General features: G+C 34.5%; 1 protein-coding gene across 1 annotated transcript; it reads left to right on the plus strand.

The window, feature by feature from the left end:
• Window positions 1-10706: 10706 nt before the first annotated feature.
• Window positions 10707-14796, plus strand: LOC147400425 (uncharacterized). Its single transcript, XM_086446102.1, has 3 exons — window positions 10707-11490; window positions 14007-14048; window positions 14181-14796. The coding sequence occupies exons 1-3, from the start codon at window positions 11394-11396 to the stop codon at window positions 14714-14716; spliced, it is 675 nt and encodes a 224-aa protein (XP_086302228.1). The 5' UTR covers window positions 10707-11393; the 3' UTR covers window positions 14717-14796.
• Window positions 14797-22779: the final 7983 nt, after the last annotated feature.

Here is a 22779-nt window from a genome sequence, read left to right on the forward strand (position 1 = left end):
AATCTATCGATAAAATATCTATCCTCGTACGTATCTATCAAAGTATATATTTTCTAGAAAGTTTTTGTGATTCTCAGACATCAACCAATTCTATATGATAGTTTTGGTTGAGTAGAAAAGACTTGGAAAATGAGATAAAAGCATATATAGTAATTTTTCAAAGTTATCTAAACGTAAAAATTGGTTTTTAGAAATGAAAGCTTTAAGTAAATATATTGACATCATATAATTTTTGTAGTTTAATTCAATGTGACGTAAAAGATAAATGGATTTGAAAATTTGACAAAAACTTTGTAAATTATGTTTTGTTCTTGGAACAAAATATTAGATTTTGATAAGTAGATGTTGAACCTTTATGGTCGAAACCTACCTCTACTAGGATTTTTACGTTTTTCCATGAGAAGCAAAGGTATAATTAAGGATAATAGAAAGAAAATAAACCGAGGAAACATCATTGTGGGAGAATGTAGAAGTTTGAATAAGAGAGGGGACCACTAAGATAAGGAAAGGAGTAGAGAAAACATAGAGAAAGAGAAAAATGGAGAAAAGAAACCAATTTCATTCCCTAAGTATCGTTTGTATGGTGGCATCGCACGATACTTGCAGTGGCCCCGAAATAGTAAAATTTCTAATGAGTTTGGATGGTGGCACCGGAGGGTCCAACGTGGTTAAAAGCTTTTTATAAAAAAAGATAAGGGAATTGCTTTTGCATAAGTAGAATGAATAAAGAAAACTTGAAAGAATAATTGAAATTTCGAAGATAAATTTTTTTTAGGAGAGGATAATTTGACAATCTGTTTGAAACATTATGAATCCCGAGAAAATATTTCAATAATGCGTTAGAGGCCAGAGAGTATGGAAGTTGTAGTTAAATAGTTTTGGATAAAAGGTTGGTGTATCGAAAGATTTGTCAGGGAAATTACATTTGGAAGAATTTACAAAAAAACGACTGTGAGGGGGAAAACATCATTAAGACAAAAATATAAGGGAAATGTAGTTTTAAAAAAACGAACGTACCATTGGTTGGATCTTGGAAAGATAATCGAAATGATATATCAACAAGTTGAAATCTAAAAAGAATTAAGCTCAGTTAAGGGATGCAAAGATGAATTTCCAGAATAGGTCAACCAAGTCAGCATAGGTTGACCAAAGTCAAATATGTCTATAAGATATTGATTTATTATAAATTTAAGAATTTAAGTTATACCCAAGATCAGTTGGCCTAGTCAACTAGTGTTGACTTTGGTCCATATGGATGATGACCACTTTCACACCTAATCAATTCCTTGTTCCCTAGCATGTGCTCAAGGGTTGTGAGCATGAAACCACCAGTTGACCTCCCATGCCAAGTGGTAGCCTAAGGGCATGTTAAAAGTTAATCAACCATGGTTAGATCCTCTTGATTATAAAGAATTCCTTTAAGAGCAATATTGAGCCTTTTAAGTTCTCAATTGAAGTTTGCAACAATGTTGGAATTTTTTATACTACTTCATGAAGTTCAATTCTACCCTACCTAAAGAGAAGATCTGTTAAATTCCAATAGATCTGTTCAATTCTACCCACCCAAAAACATCTCGGTTTCTCCTCAGGCAGTCTGTTAGTTCTTTCAGCTTTCTTGAGGCCCAATTCTTCTTCTATTCCAATTTGCTTACGTTCCCTTATATCTCGGAATTGCTTACGTTCAATCCTACCCTACCTAAAGAGAAGATTTGTTAAATTCTACCCACCCAAAAACATCTCGGTTTCTCCTTAGGCAGTCTGTTAGCTCTTTCAGCTTTCTTGAGGCCAATTCTTCTTCTATTCCAATTTGCTTACGTTCCCTTACATCCACCATCTGGATGTTCTCCAGGATCGATTTCCTCCCACTATAACTACTATTTCTAAATATTCTTTTGGAGAACTCTTCTTTGCCTAGCATACACACCTGGGCTGTTACATGATCCCCTCGTATATCCCACATCCCTTGTGACGTTGGGGAATTTGTTTCGACGACCATAAACCTAGTCATCAAGGTTATTGGTCCTGTCTATACAAGAAAGACTATCTCTCCCTAGGGTTGGCTTGTCCTCCTATCGAACCCAATCAAAGGGGTTCCTGTCTGAGTGAGCACACTTCTGCTAAGACCCATCTTAAAAAAGGTCGAAGCATACAAGATGTCAACTGAATTACCACTATCAATTAACATATTCTTCACAGTAAAAGAGCCCATCTGGAGGGTTACCACCAATGCATCATAAGGGGGCCTTGCTACCCCCTCCAAATATTTTTTTCGAGAAAGCGACAGTCTATTTTTCGTAGGGCTTTGTCTGCTCTGTGGGCCCACTTCTTATTATATAAGCATGGACAAGGTGCTTTGCTCGTTGCCTTTTGGTTTTTTTGTCGGCCCTATTCAAGCCTGACCTTTTAGGCTCTAACTTTAGGAAAATGTGTATAATTGTTTCTCTTCCATCCTACATTTCAATAGGCAGCTGATTAGTCCTCTGATTCTTGTCTTGAGGTGGATTCTCTTTTTAGCTTCTAGACAGGTCCCTCAATCTGTCCTACTCTACTCATCTCTACAGAAACCATCTCAAGGCCTAGTACATGTTGGTGGTATGAGCCTGTACCTTGTGATACTTGTAGTATCGTTCATATCAATTTATCTGATCTCGAAGAAGTGGTCTTGACCACTCGAAGTAAGGCTTGTTCGTGATGAGCGGTAAAATTTCGCTAGGGGGCATAGAGAAATATGTCTCTTCTCTCCTCCACTCTCTGTCCTGCTCAAATGATCTCTTCCTATTATATTATTGTGATTAATGCTTTTAGTTGGGTTTCACCATAGCGTGTATTACCTTCCTTTTCCCGACTGAATTCCAAGGATCATCTTCCAATCTGATGTATTTTCTACTCTTTCAAACAGTTCACTTAGTGTCTTGGGTCTCTTTTTCATAAGAGACCTACTACCTTGAGCCAAATGGCAAAGATTGTTTGAGCGCCATTACTATTGTTTTCTTGTCGCAACTTCCAAGGACATCGCTTCTTCCCTAAACCTTCTTGTGAATTCTCTAAAGCTTTTCCCAAATTGTATTCTCATGCTGAGCAGAGCGTCCATGTCTCCACCACCTTCTTGTTGCTAATGTATCGTGTTACAAAGGGTGTACAAAGTTCCTCAAAAGAAGTTTCTCATCCAAACTGCAACTTGTGGAATCAGGTTAGTGTATTTTGTTGTAAACTAGAAGGGAACAACTTACACATTAAACCCTCGTTCCCTTCCCACAGTGCAAGCATTTGTCAAAAATGGAATAAATGCTTTATTGGGTCCTTTGTCCCAAAGTAAGGTAAAACGTGGTGGCATGAATTTCTTTGGGATTTGTTCTGCCAAGATCTCCGTTGTAAAGGGAGATTTTTGAATTCTCCTAACAGCTTGTGTTGCCACTGTGCCAATATCTGCACTCTTTATTATTTCCTTCTCCTTTCGGATCATCTCTCTAATCTTCTCTCGAGTTAGACCCATTGTGGGTTCCGCTCGAGTAGTAGTAGTGGCAACTTTTGTTTTTCCCTCTCCCGTTGGGATTATCGATTGAGAATTTTCTTATGCATTTGTGGCAGGATCATCTTCAATAGGAGGCTGAGGATCTCTCAATGGGAGATATTGTTTTGTTAGCTGTTGATTCTCAAGACGCTGACTTAGGTTTCGATTCTGTTTGGCCAAGTCATCCATCTTTTTCTGTATTTCCTCTTGCTGCTTCCTCAAGATTTCTAACATCGTCAGGAGTTGAGCATCTACTCTAGGAGGGGTTATTCTCTCTCCCCAAACCTCTAGACTAGAAATTTAAATAACTACATTAAAAAGCATGAAAATAAACATGCAAATAGGAAAAATGCTTAAAATGAAGACAGTGGAGGGGGTAGTAAGAAAAGAGACATTAGATGGGAAAATAAAGGGTTTAGCCTCACTTTGGCCTTCTTCTTCTTCTTCTTGGATTTTTCTTCTATGGATTTTGAGAGAGGTTTAAGAAAATAGAAAGGCTAGAGAGGATTGAGAGAGATTTGGATAGAATTTTGAATCACCAAAATGAGTTTTTCTATTTGTCTTGAAAGGGTCTCCTATTTATAGGATTTTGAAAGATCCTTGAGGGTAAACTTGTCTTAAAACCTTAATTACCCAAATATTTTAGGAAAAATCTTCATGAAAAGCATCAATTTTACCTTCTAACCTTAGCCTTGATGGTATTTAACCTTTTGTAGAGTCACACCAATTTTGATGATCAAGGGATATGATTGTCTTTACACCCAAAGTTTTAAAGAATTCTTAGTACGCCGTATAATGATCCTAGACCTTATGATTTGGGTCAATTGTGAGATTTTTAAGTCAAATGTCATGTAATTGAGTGGAGGCTTTTTGTCCTCTTTGGTCACTTCCTTAGGTTAGCTCTATAACAAACTAAGCATACCAAAGTCCTTGGGCACAAATTCTAGAGACTTCTAGAGGTTGTATAAGATGGTCATAAGGCTTAGAAAGTGATCAATTTACATGGAACGCCATGAAATTCTTTTGAATTTAAAAAAATGTTAGAAGGGTAGAAGAAGGATTTGCCTTTGATAAGTCTAAACAAACTAAGGTTGGATGGGGTAATTGGCCTTAAGTGGGGATCAAGAAAAACCTTGGTCAAATTTAGGAGAATGAGAGGTTACCAAAAAGTCCTTGGAAGAGATTTGGAACTTTAAAGCATGAGTAGAAAGGGAATTAGTGAGGGTTTTCTTGGAGAATTAATAATTAACAGAGAGGTTTAAAGAGTCATTTCCTGTGGATAATCTCGTGCACATATGGGCTCTTTAACTGCCTAACTGAATTAGATGTACCCTAGGTATGACCAAAAGGAATTATGACTGACCTTATTTGAGGTAAGGCCAGTGCAAATTTAAGCATGCACATTACAAGGTAAGGTCAGTACAAAAAATGGCCTGGCCATATATACCAAATGGTGAGGCTATTCTTATGCTTGGCGGTTTGATAGGTACGACCAGGCAAAAATTAATTTTTCATGATTTTTAATTGGTTTGATTTAACCCACTTGATTGATCGAAATTCTTGCGATTTGACGTTCGATGCATGGATTCAAACAAGCTATCGGGCTTTTTCGATCAAATTGGGGTGTCTATACACTTGTTTTTTCAAATTCTTGAAATGATCGAATTTTCCACAATGATAGCATGCGCTTTTTTTTTAATAATTTTTTTTAATTTTTTTCCTTTCTAGTGTTATTTTTGTGCTCATTGGGTTGGAAATTCACGAACTTTCACTTCTTTGTTGGTTTCATTTTGGTCTTTGATTCAATTAAATTAACTTTGGATGACATTTCGATTTAATTTTCTTGTTTATCTTTTAATCGAGATTCTTTTTCAATTCTAAGATGTTGAAGAAATTATTTCATGATTTTCTTTTCTTTACTATGTTTGGAGACTTACAGTAATCATTCCAAAGAAGCAACTTGACAATTATTGAATTAACAAGAAAATCTTGATCAAAATGTGATTCTTAGAAAATCATATAATTTATGATTACTTGAAACTCATGAACTTGGACAAGAATAAGTTTAGTATCAACCATTTTGAAATTAAAAAAATTGACTCACTATATATGTAAGAGTGATGTTCGGCATCCTTGGTTTTGTACTTCTTTTCAAGTAGATGTCAAAGTTCTGTCGCCAATTTAGTTGATTGATAAGCATTGAAGAACAAATCCAATAAAAAAAATGAAATTTTTGTTGTCATCACTTGAAATTGGTGCCATATCTATTAGGGGTGCAACTTAATCGGTTCAAACCGAGAACCGAACCAAACCGTGAGATTTGGATTGGTTTGGTTCGGTTTAAATTGGTTTCGGTTCGGTTTCGGATTTAAAAAATAAAGAACCAATGAATTCGGTTCGGTTCTCGGTTCAGGTAATATAAAAAATCGAACCAACCCGAAAACCGAATTAATAATATTTAAAATAAAATATTAAATTTAAATTTGATTTTTAATTATTTTATAAAACTTAATTTCTCTCTCTCTCTCTCTCTCTCGCTCGATCGTCTCTCTCGTCTCGCTCTGCCACTCGCTGCCACCGCCACCATCTGCCACCATCTGCCACTGCCACCGTCTGTTAGTACCACCGTGTCTCTCACTCACTCACTCTCTCTACTCTTTCGCTCTTGCTCGCTCATCTCTCTCTCGCTCGCTCGTCTCTCTCGCTCACCTCTTTCTCGCTCGCTCGTCCCGTCTCTCTCGCTTGCTCGTCTCGTCTCTGCGATCCGCTACCAGTGCCACCGGCTGCCAGTGCCACCATCTCTCTCTCTCTCTCTCTCTCTGCGATTTGCTGCCAGTGACTGCCAGTGACTCGACTCTGCGACCTGCTGCCAGATCCTGCCGCCGGCTCGTTTCTACCACCTGTTGCTAGATCCTGCCACCGGCTGGTCTTTACGACCTCTCTCTGCGGCTGAGACTTGCGGCAGCGTCCTGAGGCTGCGACCGACGACAGGTTTCCCTCCATCTCTATCTCTCTCTCTCGGCTGCGATTGATGACCAACCCATAAAATCGAACCGAACCAAACCGAATTAAAATCGGTTTGGGTTGGTTCGGTTATGAAAGAATTCGGTTCGGTTTTGGTTCTTATATAATGGAATCGATCTTGATCGGTTCGGTTCTAATTTTGTTCTAACCCAAACCAACCCGAACCGAGTTGCACCCCTAATATCTATATATATATATATATATATATATATATATATATATATACATATAGGGAGCGGTTCGGCAGCCCTAAAGTTTGCCAAGTTTGGTGCCAAACATTTTTTGTAAATCACTTTGATGGGGTTAGAAGTTTTGGAATAGGCTGATTTTTTGTGAGGATGATCTCTACGGTGAAGAGATCATCCTCACAAGTTGAAGAATCGTGGACCGTCCAATTTTTGTAAATCACTTTTGATGGTATATGGGACGATTCAGCAGCCCTAAAGTTTGCCAAGTTTGGTGCCAAACATTTTTCAAAATATGGGTTAGAAGCTTTGGAATGAGCTGATTTTTTGTGAGGATGATCTCTATGATGAGGAGATCATCCTCACCGAAAATCAGCCTATTCCAAAACTTCTAACCCCATCAAAAGTGATTTACAAAAATTGGATGGTCCACGATTCTTCAACTTGTAAACTAGGGTTAGAAGTTTCAAAATGAGCTGATTTTTTGTGAGGATGATCTCTTTACCGTAGAGATCATCCTCACAAAAAATCAGTCTATTCCAAAACTTCTAACCCCATCAAAAGTGATTTACAAAAAATGTTTGGCACCAAACTTGGCAAACTTTAGGGCTGCTGAACCACTCCCTATATATATATATTCCAATTTGGAGTATTGGTTGGAAATTGGAGAAGGAGGAAGATAAGCCATAATATTGGTTTAAAATCATTAAAGAAATTTGAAAATCAAAGAGAAAAAAAAGACGAGAAAATAATAATAAAAAAAAAACGATGCAAGGCAGACAAAATATTGTTGTCTTTAAACTAATATTTGACCTCATTACATGAAACATGATTGGCAATGGGTTATCGACAACATAGGTTCTAGGATATAACAGATCGAATTTGAATCCTTATGAATTGAGTACCAAAGAAAGAAAAAAGTCTTCTTTAAATAGAATCTAAAAGTTATTTAAGGCCCCTTTAAAAATGAATTAATAGTTGCCAAAGCAACCCCTTGGATTAGGAGGTTAGAAGTTAGAAACAAAAAAGAAACTTGCAATTTAAAATATATATTTTTTCAAAATGGTTGCCAACATTTGATTTAAATCCAACATTTTAAAAATTCTAGTAAAAGACAAACTTAACAAGGATTGTTGAAAATTTTAGGCTATGTTTGTTTCATGGTATAACTTCCCATCTATCTGACAGATTCTGAATCCACTGGTTCAACGAGACCAACTGAAAGCAGATCTACGCTTCGAGCTGCAACCAGACTGCAGCTAGATAGGAGGAACAACCAACCTCTCCCCCAATGTCTTTATGAGCAGGACGGCTATCCGACCCTTGGGTTGGATTGACTAACCCACACTTTTTATTGTTTGTTTCACAGTTTTTTAAGCATTAACTAAAATTGTGGATCGCACAAAGGATTAGGTTAGCACTAAAAAGGACGAAAGTGGAATCCCACTAAAGATACAGAATTCCACTTTCCCATGATAGCCTTCACTCTACCATACTATAAGCTTGAAAAATATTTTGCTTACTAACGTAATAAGATTTCAAATCTTACTAATGGTTGTTGGGCCCACATGGATTATCACATTGGCAATCCAACATCACAGCCTTCTAGATTTCATGTAAAACCTCAAATTCAAAATAAATAAATAAAAATTCAATTTTGAGCTTAAACCAAGGTGTTAAAAATGTATGACCGCCGAACTCCCAAATTTAAAATTAAATTTCAATAGTGAAAAATAACTCTTTTTTGAATTTTTTTTTCAAAATTCTTAAAATTTTGTGCTCTCCATCCATGTGGCAATGCATCATATTTTTGGATGCCATAATATGCACCCACGGCCCTTACTAAGATTTGAAATCTTATTAAGTTAGTCAGGCTAGCTTAACTTTCAATTTTCTTACACTAATCCATCCAAATTATTATTTTTAATATTAAGATTTCTTTAAGTATCTCGAACATGCTCACTTGAGTTTCCTTGTCATTTTCATTTATGTATTTATTCCAATTGTAATTTCATATATATATATATATATATGGGTAGCGTTCTTTTGACAAAATCCTAGACAATATTCTAGACAAAGTTTTGTCTTGTATGGCTAAAAAGTTTTGGAATGGACTGATTTTTTGTGAGGATGATCTCTATAGTCATCTCTATAGTTAGTAGACCATCCTCATAAAAAATCAGCAAATTCTGAAACATGTAACCCAATGAAAAGTGGTAACAAACTAACGGTAAAAATTGACAGTTTACGATTCTTCATCTTATAAACTAGGGTTAGAAATTTCAGAATTGGCTGATTTTTTGTGAGGGTGATTTTCTTGTCATAGAGATCATTCTCACAAAAAATGGCCCATTCTGAAATTTTTAGCTCGTATAGGAGAAAAGGCTTTGTCTTGAATGTTGTCTAGGATTTTGTTGAAAGAACGCCATCCTATATATATAGGATTAGGATCCGTATACACATAAAGCTACTCATAAAGTTACAACGTGTTTTGTCTTATATGGGCAAAAATGTTTGGAATGGGCTGATTTTTTGTAAGGATGATCTCTATGGTGAGGAGATCATCCTTGCCAAAAATCAGCCCAGTATGAAACTTCTAACCCCATGTTTACAAGTTGAAAAATTTTAGACCGTCCAATTTTTGTAAATCACTTTTGATGGGGTTAGAAGTTTTGAAATGGAATGATTTTTTGCAAGGATGATCCCCTCACCACAGAGATCATCCTCACAAAAAATCAGCCAATTCCGAACCTTTTTAACCATATAAGACAAAAATGTTGTAGCTTTATGAGTAGCTTTATATGTCTACGGAACCTTTTATATATATATATATATATATATATATATATATATATATATATATATATAATGATTTTAGAATGGGACTTAATTGTGATCCAATGAGATCCACCACTGTTAGACGAACAATCTGCAGACTAAACCCATATCAGGATCAATGTCAGACAAACAACTTGGAAGGTGGTTAAGGATTTCCACTACAGGATTAAGGAAAATCATATTCAGTATATGCAAAACAATTTTTGTTACTGCCAAATAGGCCCTTGATGATTTGCATCAAACGGTTCCCTTCTTATAACTCAACTGATGTAAGAAACGGTTTGATTAAAAAACTCTAAAAGTAATAAAAGATAAAAGACAAGAAAGTTGAAAACATATTTTTTTTAAAGTAATAGAAGAGAAAAGACAATAAAATTAAGAATTGCTCTTGAGATTCGTAATAAGATTGAATCTCAACATCTGTTTGTTGGGGGGCGGGGATAAAGGGAGTAGGGTTCCATCGTTATATTTTATTATATAGATATATAAATGACATTATCTTAAAATTTGTCCACGTTGACCAAAACAATTTCCCCACGGTGTCAGGAGAGTGAAGATCGATCAAAAATCAAAAGAAAAACATACACAATGCTAGTCATAAGAGTGATCAACATTTCTTTGAACATTGTGAGAGGTTAATTGTTTTTATATATTTTAGGTATTTTGGAAATCAACTATTATAATATGGATACAAACGGAAATTAACTATAAATATTTTGGTACAAATTTACCATTTTCCACTAATATGTTGTTTACTAAAATGGTAATTGTAATGTTCATACACCCTCAAAGTAACACATACATTTATGCAGTTCTCTAGAGACTAACCTCCAATGCCAATTCCAAATAAAAGCCATCCCCAAACAAATAGATATATATATAATTAATAAATAAAAAAAAGAAATAGAAATTTTGAATGGAACTCTTTACAAGATTTTAGGAACGCATGGTATTCTCCAGGCACTTATGACTAAACGTGAAGCAGCATTTTCTTGGCAGAGTTTTAGGCGGCAAGAGACCAACGGGCTTAGTTGGAGCTGCTGAGAATAAACTAAAGGAATTGAAGCTAAAGACGGATCAAGGTAGCTTGCTTAACTAGCCAATTGCTGTGTACAAAAAGAAGTCAAGAGACAGGTGAAACTCACATTAAATTCTATGGTAATGATAAACAATGGAAATCTCAAAACCCATTAATATTCCCCCAAAACGATCAAGAGAAAATTTTCAAAACGTGATCAACTTTTAATGAAATTCCCATTCTGGCTCACTATTCATTTTCATTCTCAAAACATGAACAGTGATATCGAAAGTTTTTCAAGTGACTATCTCACAGGTTTCACTATTTTTAGTGAGATAGTCACTTTAAACCTACGAAATGGTCTCTTTAAACCTGTGAAATAGTCACTTTAAAAGCTCCGAATTTGTTGTCATTCATGCTTTGGTAATTAAAATGAACAGTGAGCCGGAATTGTAAATTCGTTAAATTCAACTCACGAAATATTGGTAATTCACCCTATCTACTTTTTGTGATACCTCTTCAAAGTTGGGCACAAAGGCTAATAATAGGTGCAAGGGAGAATCATTTAGGCCTTTGATTATAAACACCCCTTACAAGTATGATCAAGCAAAGAACATTCACTTTAACCATGCAAGAAGTCATCACCCCCTAAGACCTTAAGCAATCAAAAAGGAATAATTTCTTCTCAAAGAAAACCTTATAGGGATTTTTCATTCTTGAATGTGTTCTTGTATATAAGTCCTTACGGAGTATTTTCATAATAACCAATATTTTACAACTTCTTGTTTCAAAACAAAAGAAAGGAAAGACACGTCGAATGGATACTATCATCCCTCGCTCCTACCAAGATTTCCAACCCTCGGTGGAATTGGTACAAGGGGAAGATGTGGATATGCTTGTCATCAATCTTCCTGGTGAGTTCTCTCTACTCTTCAAGAGTTTAAAATGATTGAGCCAAAATGGGATCGGCAAAGTCTGAGGGATCTGCCCCATGTGAATGGAAACTTCTACTCTTCAAACCATATTTGAATTGGTTTGGGTGTTCTACACATAACGAATCTGAATTTGCACTACATGGACTATCATGTTGGTCCAAACGACACTTCACCTTCTAGCGTTCATAGTTTAGATTAGAATTTAAAGTAACGTTTTTTTTTTTTTCCTAGTTGAAGCCTTTGGAAATGAAAGGGTGCTCAACGGTAAAAATATATATCTTTTTGAAAATAATTATCTTATATATTTCTAGAAACTATCAGCTAAGCATCCCAAATGACACCCGATCATGTTTTTGGGTTCTACATGGTGATCCACTTACATATCCATAGGTTAAGATCTGTATACTCGTAGAAAAGAAACTCTATTTTAGTTACACACAATCCCAATCATGTAATGTGAAATCCAAACGAGGCCTACTAAGGCTTGATTAGCTAGAATTAGCAAGAAAAAGTTACTCGATGATTGATGAATTGGGCAATAATTGCATCCATATATTCTCATGTAGGACCAGAAAGGAGGGGAAAGATCGAACTGGAATTCCCTGACGTTAGGGACCAAAAATGTATCTTGAGAATACATTATGGATCTCTAAGATAAATCCCAATTGACCGTTGGATTTTGGTTTAAACAATTGCGTTTGTGTTTTGTATATGTGAATGTGATTTATATAAAATGAGATTTACTTATTGTAGCATCTACTAATTTAGTTTATAATCGGGACAAAAAAAAAGATTATTTTGAAATTGAGATACATGTTACCAACAAAAATCCAGTGTGGAAGGAATAGCGATGACTACAACAAGTCTACAACTGAACTCAAGTCTCTATTCTTCTATTTCCATCCAAATATCAATTGAAGAACAACAAATTGTCAGAACTACAAACATTTTCTTCTTTTGCAATGGTTTTTTTTTTTGACTTAGGTCCCTTGTGTATTATGCATAGTAGAAATGCCTCCCTTGGTACAATTATAACTATCATTCCATCTTTTGACTTTTGACTTTTGACTTTGATTGGGTTTATAAATTGAAATGCAACTAACAAGAAATAGCTTCATAAACTCACGTTAGTTCAGAGTTCAAGACAAGAATAATTTGTTTTTTTTTTTTTTTGGTAATACGTTACTAATTTTCTATTGAGGAAAGTAATAGGTATTAATGGGTCAGGTTTGGACCCGGTCAAGTCCTTCTAAAGCCCAGCCCAAAATATATTTAGGCAATAGGCTCGTGATTGGCCCATACCCATTAAGTATAATATCAACCACTTGGTGTTGATCCAAGGCATCCGCTATACCTATTGTCGTAGCATTATAAACCATATTGTTACTGTTTCTACAATCGAGATGGGATTCCATTCTTTAAAATATTGTCGGGCCTAATCATATTTTTTTACCATAATCGACAACCAAATTTTATATACCAGGCCTAAGAACAAGCCTAATGGGCTTATCATTAATGGCCCTTAAAACTTGGGACAAAAAGCCCATTATGGTAACCCTGCCTACCCATAACATCCAAAATAGTCATAATTAGTGGAGGTAAGCCAACAAACCCATTATCAAACATACATTATTTCAAGCTAGATTGAATCAAGAGAGCAAGTCTAATATGCATAATAAACAAAAGAGTCTGTGATTGGATTGAAAGAAATGGAGAGAAGAGTAGAGAAAATATATGAGTTTCTCTCCATTTCTCTTGTTTGGATTGTTAAGTGGGGAGAGAAGATAAAAGAATTAGAGAGAAGAGATAAAAAAAAAAAGAAGTGAGTTTTCTTTCTCTCTAGAAGTGAAGAGAAGAGGAGGGATTCCCTTTTAAAATATTTTATAATTCCAATTCTTCCCCTAGATCTCTTTTAAGATATTCTAAAATTTCAAAGCTGTCCCATGTGCTATCTTGTCAATCCAAACATCTCTCTTCTCTCCACTTCTCTCAATCCAAACATAAATATTAATGTGATATCATCTAATTCTAAAGTCTTGATTTGAATGGTTACTAGAATTATGCTATAATTGAATAAATAAAAATAAACAACGAATTTAAATCATGTTCCTTGCACTTTTCTAGTTTTTTGTTTATCTCCTTTTCCAATCAGCAACAAATACAATCCATGATCAACACAAGCTTGTCAATGTATGGTTTGGTTTTCTTTAATTTGATTCACCTTCCCTCACTTATAAAATAGGGAATTTATTCTTGATAGAGATATGCATGGATGATTCAATAACCTTTATCTATGAGATGGAGAAAGATAAAGGTTTCAATTCTAATTAGGTTTCCTAGCCTATCAAAGAAATTGAAACTAATAGAACTGTTGATTTTCCTATTAATTTGCACTAAGATTAGAATTTAAAGAATCCAATTTTCAAACAATGCCAAAAGGTCTCATGTTCTTTGACCATATTACATTCATGGTTTCTTCTTTTTTGTCTGTGCAGGGTTTAGAAAGGATCAAGTGAAGGTTCAAGCCGATATATTTGGTATGTTAACAATCATCAGAAATCGCTCGAATAAGGGTTAAAAAATACCTTATACAACCATTTTTTAGAACATAGCAAGGGGTACCATGTTTCTTTACACATATACATGACATTCATGGCTTGTGTCTGCAGAGATTAGAATGGGTAGTCAAACTGACAAATTTGGAATATTGAAGGTCAGCGGAGAACGTCTAATCGGGGATAACAAATGGAGTCGTTTCCGCCAGGATTTTCCCATCCATATTAAGTATAATGCTGATGGGATCCGTGCGAATATAGAGACCGGAGTTCTTCGCATTAGAATGCCAAAAATAATCACCCAAGTTGATGAACAAGATCATGACATACCAACCCATGTAGCACCACAAAATCAAACACTCATTGTTGAGCCAAAACCTATACCAATACCACAAGCTCCACCAAAAATTGATCCAAAATCTGATAACGAAGAAGAAGAAGATGAAGAAGAAGAAGAAGAAGAAGAAGAAGAAGAAGACGACGCTAATAATCAGAAAGCTACAACAATTACAAGTGTCAAAAAACAAAATTCTAGACGGTTGGTCATGAAAGTTGTTGTGGCTACGCTTGTAGTGGGCGTGGTTGCGATGGGAGCATATTACACCATTGGAAACCCCGGGAAAAACTGGAAACAAGGTCTTGTTATGTAGTTTTACATGGATCTTTCCATGTGTAATTGTAATAACTAATAATATTTACTTAATAAATAGGGACTACTGATTTATCCGAAGTTCTGAACATGTACAGTTATTTTGTTTATATATTATGTGTTAATGAGTGCTAGGGATAAGCACTCCCACACCAATAATTGAAATACAATCTGCAATTAATGTAGTAAAATAATGAAATTAATTTGTTATTTTGAACATTGTAGATGGATTTATGTCATACCATTAGGGTGACTTTTTCTTACTCAGTTTCACAATTTTTCAATACTTTTGCTTTACATGTTATTTAATTTGATTGCAATATTGTCGGTTTTCATACCTATTTTTCAACAATTTATGATTGCTAACTTTAGACATAGAAATGGTGACTGTAATGAGATAATTAGCTAGTAATTGAACCAGGCACCCTGATTTTGTTTGCTTTAGCTACACTTCCAAATCCATTTAATTTTCAGTTGGTCCTTAATTAGGTTGTTGGCCATGCCAACCTACTTCATTATTTTCTCCTTTCCCATTGCAGTTTATGATTTTCCACCATAGAAGTGAGGAATGTAATTATGTTAGTCAAAATTGTTGACAATTGGGAGTAATTATCCCCAAGTTGGTCTCTGTCTTTCAAACTCTTGATTTATCTCTATTGCTCCGGATTCGTCTCTACTACTAGTTGTACAGATTGACTAGAATCACTAGAATCCCTGTAAATATTTGATTGTATCTCAGTAGTTATAGTTTCTTTATATTGGTCAATTACCGTCCTAAACTATACGATCTAAAAATGTATCACTACGTGAAAATTAGAAAATTCGACAGAAAAAATTGACAGGCAAAGGCCCATGAATTTTAGAAACTGAATTTTGATGGTCTAGGACTGTCGAAATTCTTGATGTTCCCAGATTTGATGGCTTAGAACTGTCGAATTTCTCCCATCCTTCATTAATTTAATAGTTTTGTCCTATCTAAATTTTTTTTTTGACAATGAAACTTCGATTCCAATTCGACCCCTTGGTCTGTCAAATTTGGGCTTTTTTCACATTGTGTATATAACGGCTATTTATACCGATCAACTTGAAGAGAAAATATATGAAAGAATTTCCTCAAAAACTTCTTTTTTGACTTGGTATCAGAGCCATTCTCATTGTTTGTTCTATATCATCATAAGCCTAAACTCTCGTATACTCACAATATACTCTTTGCACCATGACTAATGACAAACCCGAATCATCCTTTGTAATAGTTATCCATGTTCAACAAGAAAACCACGGCTTCATACCCAATGTCATTCTTATTGAAGTCAATTATGATGTCTGGTCCCAAATCATGGAAATGCAGATTACAGGACGTGAGAAGCTTGAATATCTTACGAATATAACATCTCTGAAGGTTACCAATGCTTCCTATGCGAAGTGGTATGCTGAAAATCAAAAGGTCAAAGGATCGTTGCTGACTTCTATGTCACTAGAGATTATGAAGCGCTATCTTAGATTGCCTATTGCACATGAAATCTGGACTGCCCTTGCCAAAGCTTTCTATGATGGGTTAGATGAATCGCAACTCTTTGTATTAAATCCACAGGCATTCTCTAACAAAAAAGTTGGTCGCCCTCTTTCCACTTATTATGGTGATCTGGTAGAAATCTTTCAAAAGCTAGATCATCGTGATAGGTTGTCATGAAGGATCCCGAAGACATTGTCGTCTATAAAAAATCAGTTGAGAGACTGTGGGTACATATCTTCTTAAATGGACTAGATGCAAAATTTGAACAAATACAAGGTGAGATTCTCAGGAAGGATCCTGCACTCGATTTTGAAGAAACTTATGCGTATGTTCGTTGTGATTCAGTTCGTCGAGCTGCACTAAATGGTGTACCTGAACACTCAAAGTCATCTGCTATGACGGCTCGCCAAGCCAAATCTCAACAACCACAAACACATCTGAAACCAGATCGAACATTTGGTCCGTCGAATTATACTAGCTATGAAATAGGAGTTGCATGACTAGAATGTCTGTGTACTCATTGTGATAAAACTGGACATACTAAGTCATGGTGCTATGAATTGATTACGTATCCAGAATGGTGGGATCTTGCCAAGGCACCTCGCAAACGAAATTCAAAGTCAAATCATCATGCTTTTGTTGCTGTGATCGAATCTTCCACCAGTACCAACATTGCAACTCCTAAGGAAACCTCCTCTTTCATTATGACTTCTATGAACATTGGTAAGGTTTTTCATACTTCTGCTTCTGTTAGTCATAGTAAATGGATAATTGATTTGGGTGTCACAGAGCACATGACCTTTGATAGTAATCATATTCAATCCATGAAATCCATAGACCAACATATAATGTCAATAGCCAGTGGTACTCCCTTTCCCATAGTTGGAGAAGGTTCAATTTCCCTTACAAAAAATTTGAATTTGGATTATGTTCTAGTTGTTTTTTCTCTTAATCATAACTTATTATTTGTCGCTCAAATAACCCTCGTTTTGAACTGTATTGTGATTTTTTGGCTTAACTTTTGTGTTTTTAAGGACATGGAGACTTGGAAGACAATGGGTTATGATAGTAGGAGAGGGAAGCTCTAATATCTTGATCTAATGCCGGCAAGCTCAAATCAGTTAGCTTAAGTTTTTTCAGCTGATACGTCTAACAAACTTCAGAATTCAGAAATCCGGTTGTGGCACAGACGTTTAGGTCATGCATTTTTTTGGATATTTACAGAAATTGTTTCCAAAGTTATTTTCTCAATTAGTTGTTTCAGATTTTAAGTGTGACATTTGTGAACGGGGTAAAAGTCATCGTGTTCTATTTCCCATTAGTATGAATAAGAGTCCTGTAACTTTTATGGTTATTCACTTTGATATATGGGGGCCTGCAAATACCTTTTATTTGAGTGGAGCACGTTGGTTTGTTTCATTTATTGATGACCACACTCGTGACTTGGGTTTGTTTAATGAAATCAAAGAGTGAAGTTAATTATCGGTTTCAGCAATTTTACAAATTAATAGCCACTCAATATCAATCTAATATCCAGGTTCTTCAAACTGATAATGGTGGTGAATTTATTAATCAAGACTTAAAATAGTATTTGAATTTACCTGCATTGTTCATTAGACGACTTGCCCTTACTCCCCTTAGCAAAATGGAGTAGCAGAGCGAAAAAATTGTCACCTTCTTGAAGTTGTTCATGCTTCTTTGTTTGGAGCTCACATGCCTATAAGTTATTGGGGAAAAGCCATCACCGTTGCAGTTTATCTCATCAATCATGTACCTTCTACTTCCCTACAATTTTAGACTCCCTTTGATGTCCTCCATAATACTATTAGTACTCCTACCATACCAAATTTGTCCCCTAAATTTTTTGGGTGTGTAGTCCTTTGTAGACATCTCATTTTCGCACTCGCCTGATTAATCAACTCGTCAATCCGATTGTGACGCTTCCCAATGATGGATGAATATTCCAATATTTTGTATTTGTTACTAAATATGATTCAAAAATTTAAATGAGGTATCTCAAACGAACAAAACTTTAAAAACTACACTACGCTAGGAATATATGACTCAAAAACATAGAAATCATCACTTTGAGACAAAAAGAAGTTTTACGAGAAAAATCACTAAAATGACCAAATTACCAAAATACCCTAATATCAAAACATCCCTAGAGCTCACGTTACGCTTAAGAAAATCCTTTCGAACACATAAAACAACAAATAAAAATCAAATAAACTGTTTTGCCAATTTTCACAAAATTTGATAAAATTACGAAAATACCCCTCATAGGGTCCACGACCATTTCACTCAAAAAACCCATAAATAACATAAAATGATACTCCCATTGAATTCCTTACGAAAAACTGATTTAAAAACATCCCAAAACATCAAAAAACGACTTCGAAATGCAAAAATCCTCTTTGAGGGCAAAATGGTAATTTTTCAAACTTAAAAATTTAAAATTTTGAAATTAATAATTCAAACATTAATTAACGTAAAGTGAAATCTTAATAAATTAAATTAAAGTTTTAAACAAATAAAATCAATCAATCAAGCTCACGGGCCAAATTTTAAATGGCAGCCCACTTATTCAAATGGAGCCCACCTGATATTTATTAAAAGACCCCTCTATCTGGGGGGCCCAAAGAATTAAATATATAATTAAGGGGGTTCTCCAAAAATCTTAAAAAAATACATTCTTTCATTTTATGTAAGAATCAAAACCCTAATCCCTAATTAAACAACCTTATCTTATCTAAAAGAAACCTAATCAAAACACCAATTCTTCCAAAAAAATCTATAAATAGGAGCCTTTACAATCCAATCTCGTAGGTCAAAATAAATCCTAGGAAAGAGAGGTCAGAAACACCCTTCAGCCTTCTCAAAACCTTAAATCTGAAACCGCAACTCCCTACCTAACATCCAAGCCCTAGTTTTTGCTCGAAAAACACCTAGAAACCATCCAAAAAAAATCAAAAAATACTCAAATCTAGGAGGATGATATCTCATCTTAGAGATCAGAATGGATTTAGTGACGAATAAAAAACAGGCAAACTCACACGAGGACGCTCTCTGCCAACTTTGAGGGAACCAGTTGTTGCAATCAACCAAGTAATTTATTTATTTATTTATTTTTAGGTCTGCTTAGCACTGTAATTTTTTTTTGGGAAAAAGTAGAGATCGACCTTTGTCAGGCGGGATTGGTGCCTAACACCTTCCAACCTCGTAACGTGATCCCTGGACCTATTCTTTTTATATATCAATGCTTTTATCTATTTAGAGTTAATATTCGGTTCCTAGACTGTAATAACTAGGTGGCGACTCTTAAACCTAAAATAACGGATTCGCAACCCGCGGATAGAAGGTGTTTTCAGTGACGACTCCACTGGGGACTTTGAGGATCAAACTTGAAAAATTCTAAATATTGGGGCATTGCCAAATTGACCTAGTTTTTTAATATTTAGTTTGGTTTATTTGTTTATTTGTTTATGTTTATTTTTTTTTTTTGTGGCTTGATTGTGGATCATCTGTTTGGATTTTGGGTATTGTATTTTTATTTTTTTTTATCCAATTAAGGGTCGTTTTTTGATGACCCCTAAATAATGAAAGATTCAAAGTGACATATGAATTGAGGATGGAATGATGGTGGTTGGGATGAGAGTCATGGATTTTTATTTTTATTTTTATTTTTTAGAAAAATTTTTGGATGAAATTTTTTTTTAGAAAACTACCATGCATGAGTGGCGAGTCATGAAAATAAATTATTTATAAGTGATGCGCTAAGAAACAAAAAAATTGTCTTTTTTAATGTTGTTCGTGATAAGGAGAGAATTCCATATATATATGGGGGTGGTTCATGGGACGTTTAAGAAAATTGCTGAGAAATTGATGTGTGTCTCTTGTTAGATTTTGGGGAAATATTGGCTTAGATCGTTTAAGACGTCAATTCCAATCTTTTATAATATTTATATATAATTTCAAACACCTCTCTTTTTTTTTTTAAAAAGAATAAAAACTCTCTCTCTCTCTCTCTCTCGTCATTGTCTCTTCTCTCTCTCTCTCTCAATCTAAAATCAAACGAAACCCATGCTCTCTCTTTCTTTCTCTCTCTCTCTTTCTCGTCTTTTGTTTTTGTTTTTGTTTTTTGCAAGAATTTCAAAGAAGAATGAGACGATCATCTTGTCACCAACTATGGCCCCCATGAATACTGCGAACCTCCCGTGGCACTCCATAGGTGACCAGAGTATGCAACAGAAAAAATTTCAATCAATGCTTAGGTGCCGATTGATTGCGCTTCTAAACGCAGCTTTACCAGCGTTTGCGTTAAAAAGCTGTGATTTACAATTATTTGCGTGTTTGATAATGCTTCTAAACGCAACGTTTTGAATTTGGAAACCCAATTTTGTGAAAAAAAAATGATGAAACGAGAAGCGTATGAAAGCAGCTTCGTGCAACTGCGTTTTAAAACAATCGAGTGAAATGACGAAATTACCCTTCATCATATGTCCTATTTTCACGCACAGTTCGTAATAAAAAACCTCTACTGTCTTCGTCTTTATCACACATTCTCTCTCTCATTGATTTCAACAACATCAGTGACCCACCTCAACGACGACGGTGACGACGACTATCATTCCGATCGAAACCCATCTACGACGGTGATGTGCTAATCATTAAATCAAAACCGATTGATGACGACTGTAAACAACAAGCTTTCGAAACCCATCGACGCCATTTCTCATTGAATCTAACTCTGATCAAGACAGCGACGTCGATCGACGCCATTGAAGACCTCGTTTGCTATTGATGCCATTGACGACAACAATTCGAAGTCCGATCCAACGCAATCTCTTTGTTTGCCGCTTTTTTCCATTGACTCCATTGACGACTGTGAGCTCTCTCTCTCTCTCTCTCTCTCGTCGATTTCAATTATTATGACTAACTTTTGAAGAAATTTCATATTGAATGTTGGATTTACAGCATAAAGTTTTTTGTTAGGGTTATTTATAATTGCTAATTTCTTAGTATATTTCTGTTAGGGTTATTTCAAATTTCTCTTTGATATTTTTTGGAATATTATTGTCTCTTTTATATTCAATAAATATATTTATTTTTTGTGATAAATTTTGAAGGAGTTTCAGGCATTCTTGTTATGTAATTTATAGGCATTTTCTTATTTTAGTTTATCGATTTATACTCTATTGTTGTAGGGTTTTTGTTTCTGATTAAGAACGCATGCATTTTTTATTTATTTTTATCTTCAATGATTTTATCATGATTTATATATAATTATTCAAAATAGTGAATTTTCATTATTTTTATTTTTATTTTTATGATGAAAAACAAATTCTCCTTGACTGCTCTGCTCAACTTATTTATATTTAAGAATCTACAAACACTTTTTATGATTATTTGTTTTTTTTTCCTTTTTAATTTCATTTATAAGTTTTTTTGTTCTTAATGGTTTTGATTTATTTTATTAATATGGGGATTGTATAATTGCATTTGAAAATAATTTTCAAACAAATAATTTCTCAAGCAAATGGTCCTAATAAAATGGCTTTCTAGACAGAATGATTCATGGTGTTCGGTTGCATCTAGGAAAATAGTTGATTTTTAGTTGAATGGTTGATGGTAATTATGGGGCATAAAATTATGATTTTTCAATCCCGACGACAAAATCATTTTTTCGTAGGACTGTGTTGAGTAAAATGCCATGTGGTTTCCAAATTTCTAACATGCATCCTTTGACCTCAGTTTTATTTTATATACTAATGCTAAATAATCTAAATACCCTCATAATCTATAACCCATCATTTTGTACTTACCAAAAATTCGTATTCGAATATAAGTTGAATATGATAGAATTTAGGTCATTTTCTATTAGTCTATCATGGAAGTTTGAACTCAAGGAGGGCATATCATTAGTTTTTTTAAAAAATAGGTGTATCTCAAATATTCTTTAAAATTTGTAAGGTGTATCCGAAACACTCTATCTTATAAAATATTCTAAAATTGACTTTAATTCTTACTTGTATATATATGGTTCAGAAGCATGTCTATGCCCGACAAGAATAAACCTTGCTTCTTTTGAATTTAATAAGATTAGACTATTGGATGAGTTCTTGAAGGAAAAAACTTTGAAGCGGATTACCCATTTCAAAATTTTGAAGAAACCCTCTCTCCATTAGATTACACGTGGCATTTCTAAGGAAATGTTTCTAAATTAAAAAAAAAAATAAAATTACACAGTTCAATTACTCACACACACACAACAATTATTGTATTTTAGTAATTTTTGATGCATTATGTGTATATTATGTTGGATTGTGTACTATGCAGGTATTTTGTTTATCAGGAAAATTTTATGTCTATTTTTAAGAAGAGATGCTGCCAAAATTTCTATAGAATTATAAAATTTTCTATATTTTTTTAAATTATAAATATTTTAAAATTAATACAATTATTTTTTTAATTTTTTATATAATTTTATTATATTTATATATATTTAATGTAATTATATATTTATAGGGGTATTATGGTAATTTTTAATG

This window comes from Akebia trifoliata, chromosome 6 (genome assembly GCF_017979445.1).
Source record: "Akebia trifoliata isolate Shusen 1 chromosome 6, ASM1797944v1, whole genome shotgun sequence".
Lineage (NCBI taxonomy): Eukaryota > Viridiplantae > Streptophyta > Magnoliopsida > Ranunculales > Lardizabalaceae > Akebia > Akebia trifoliata.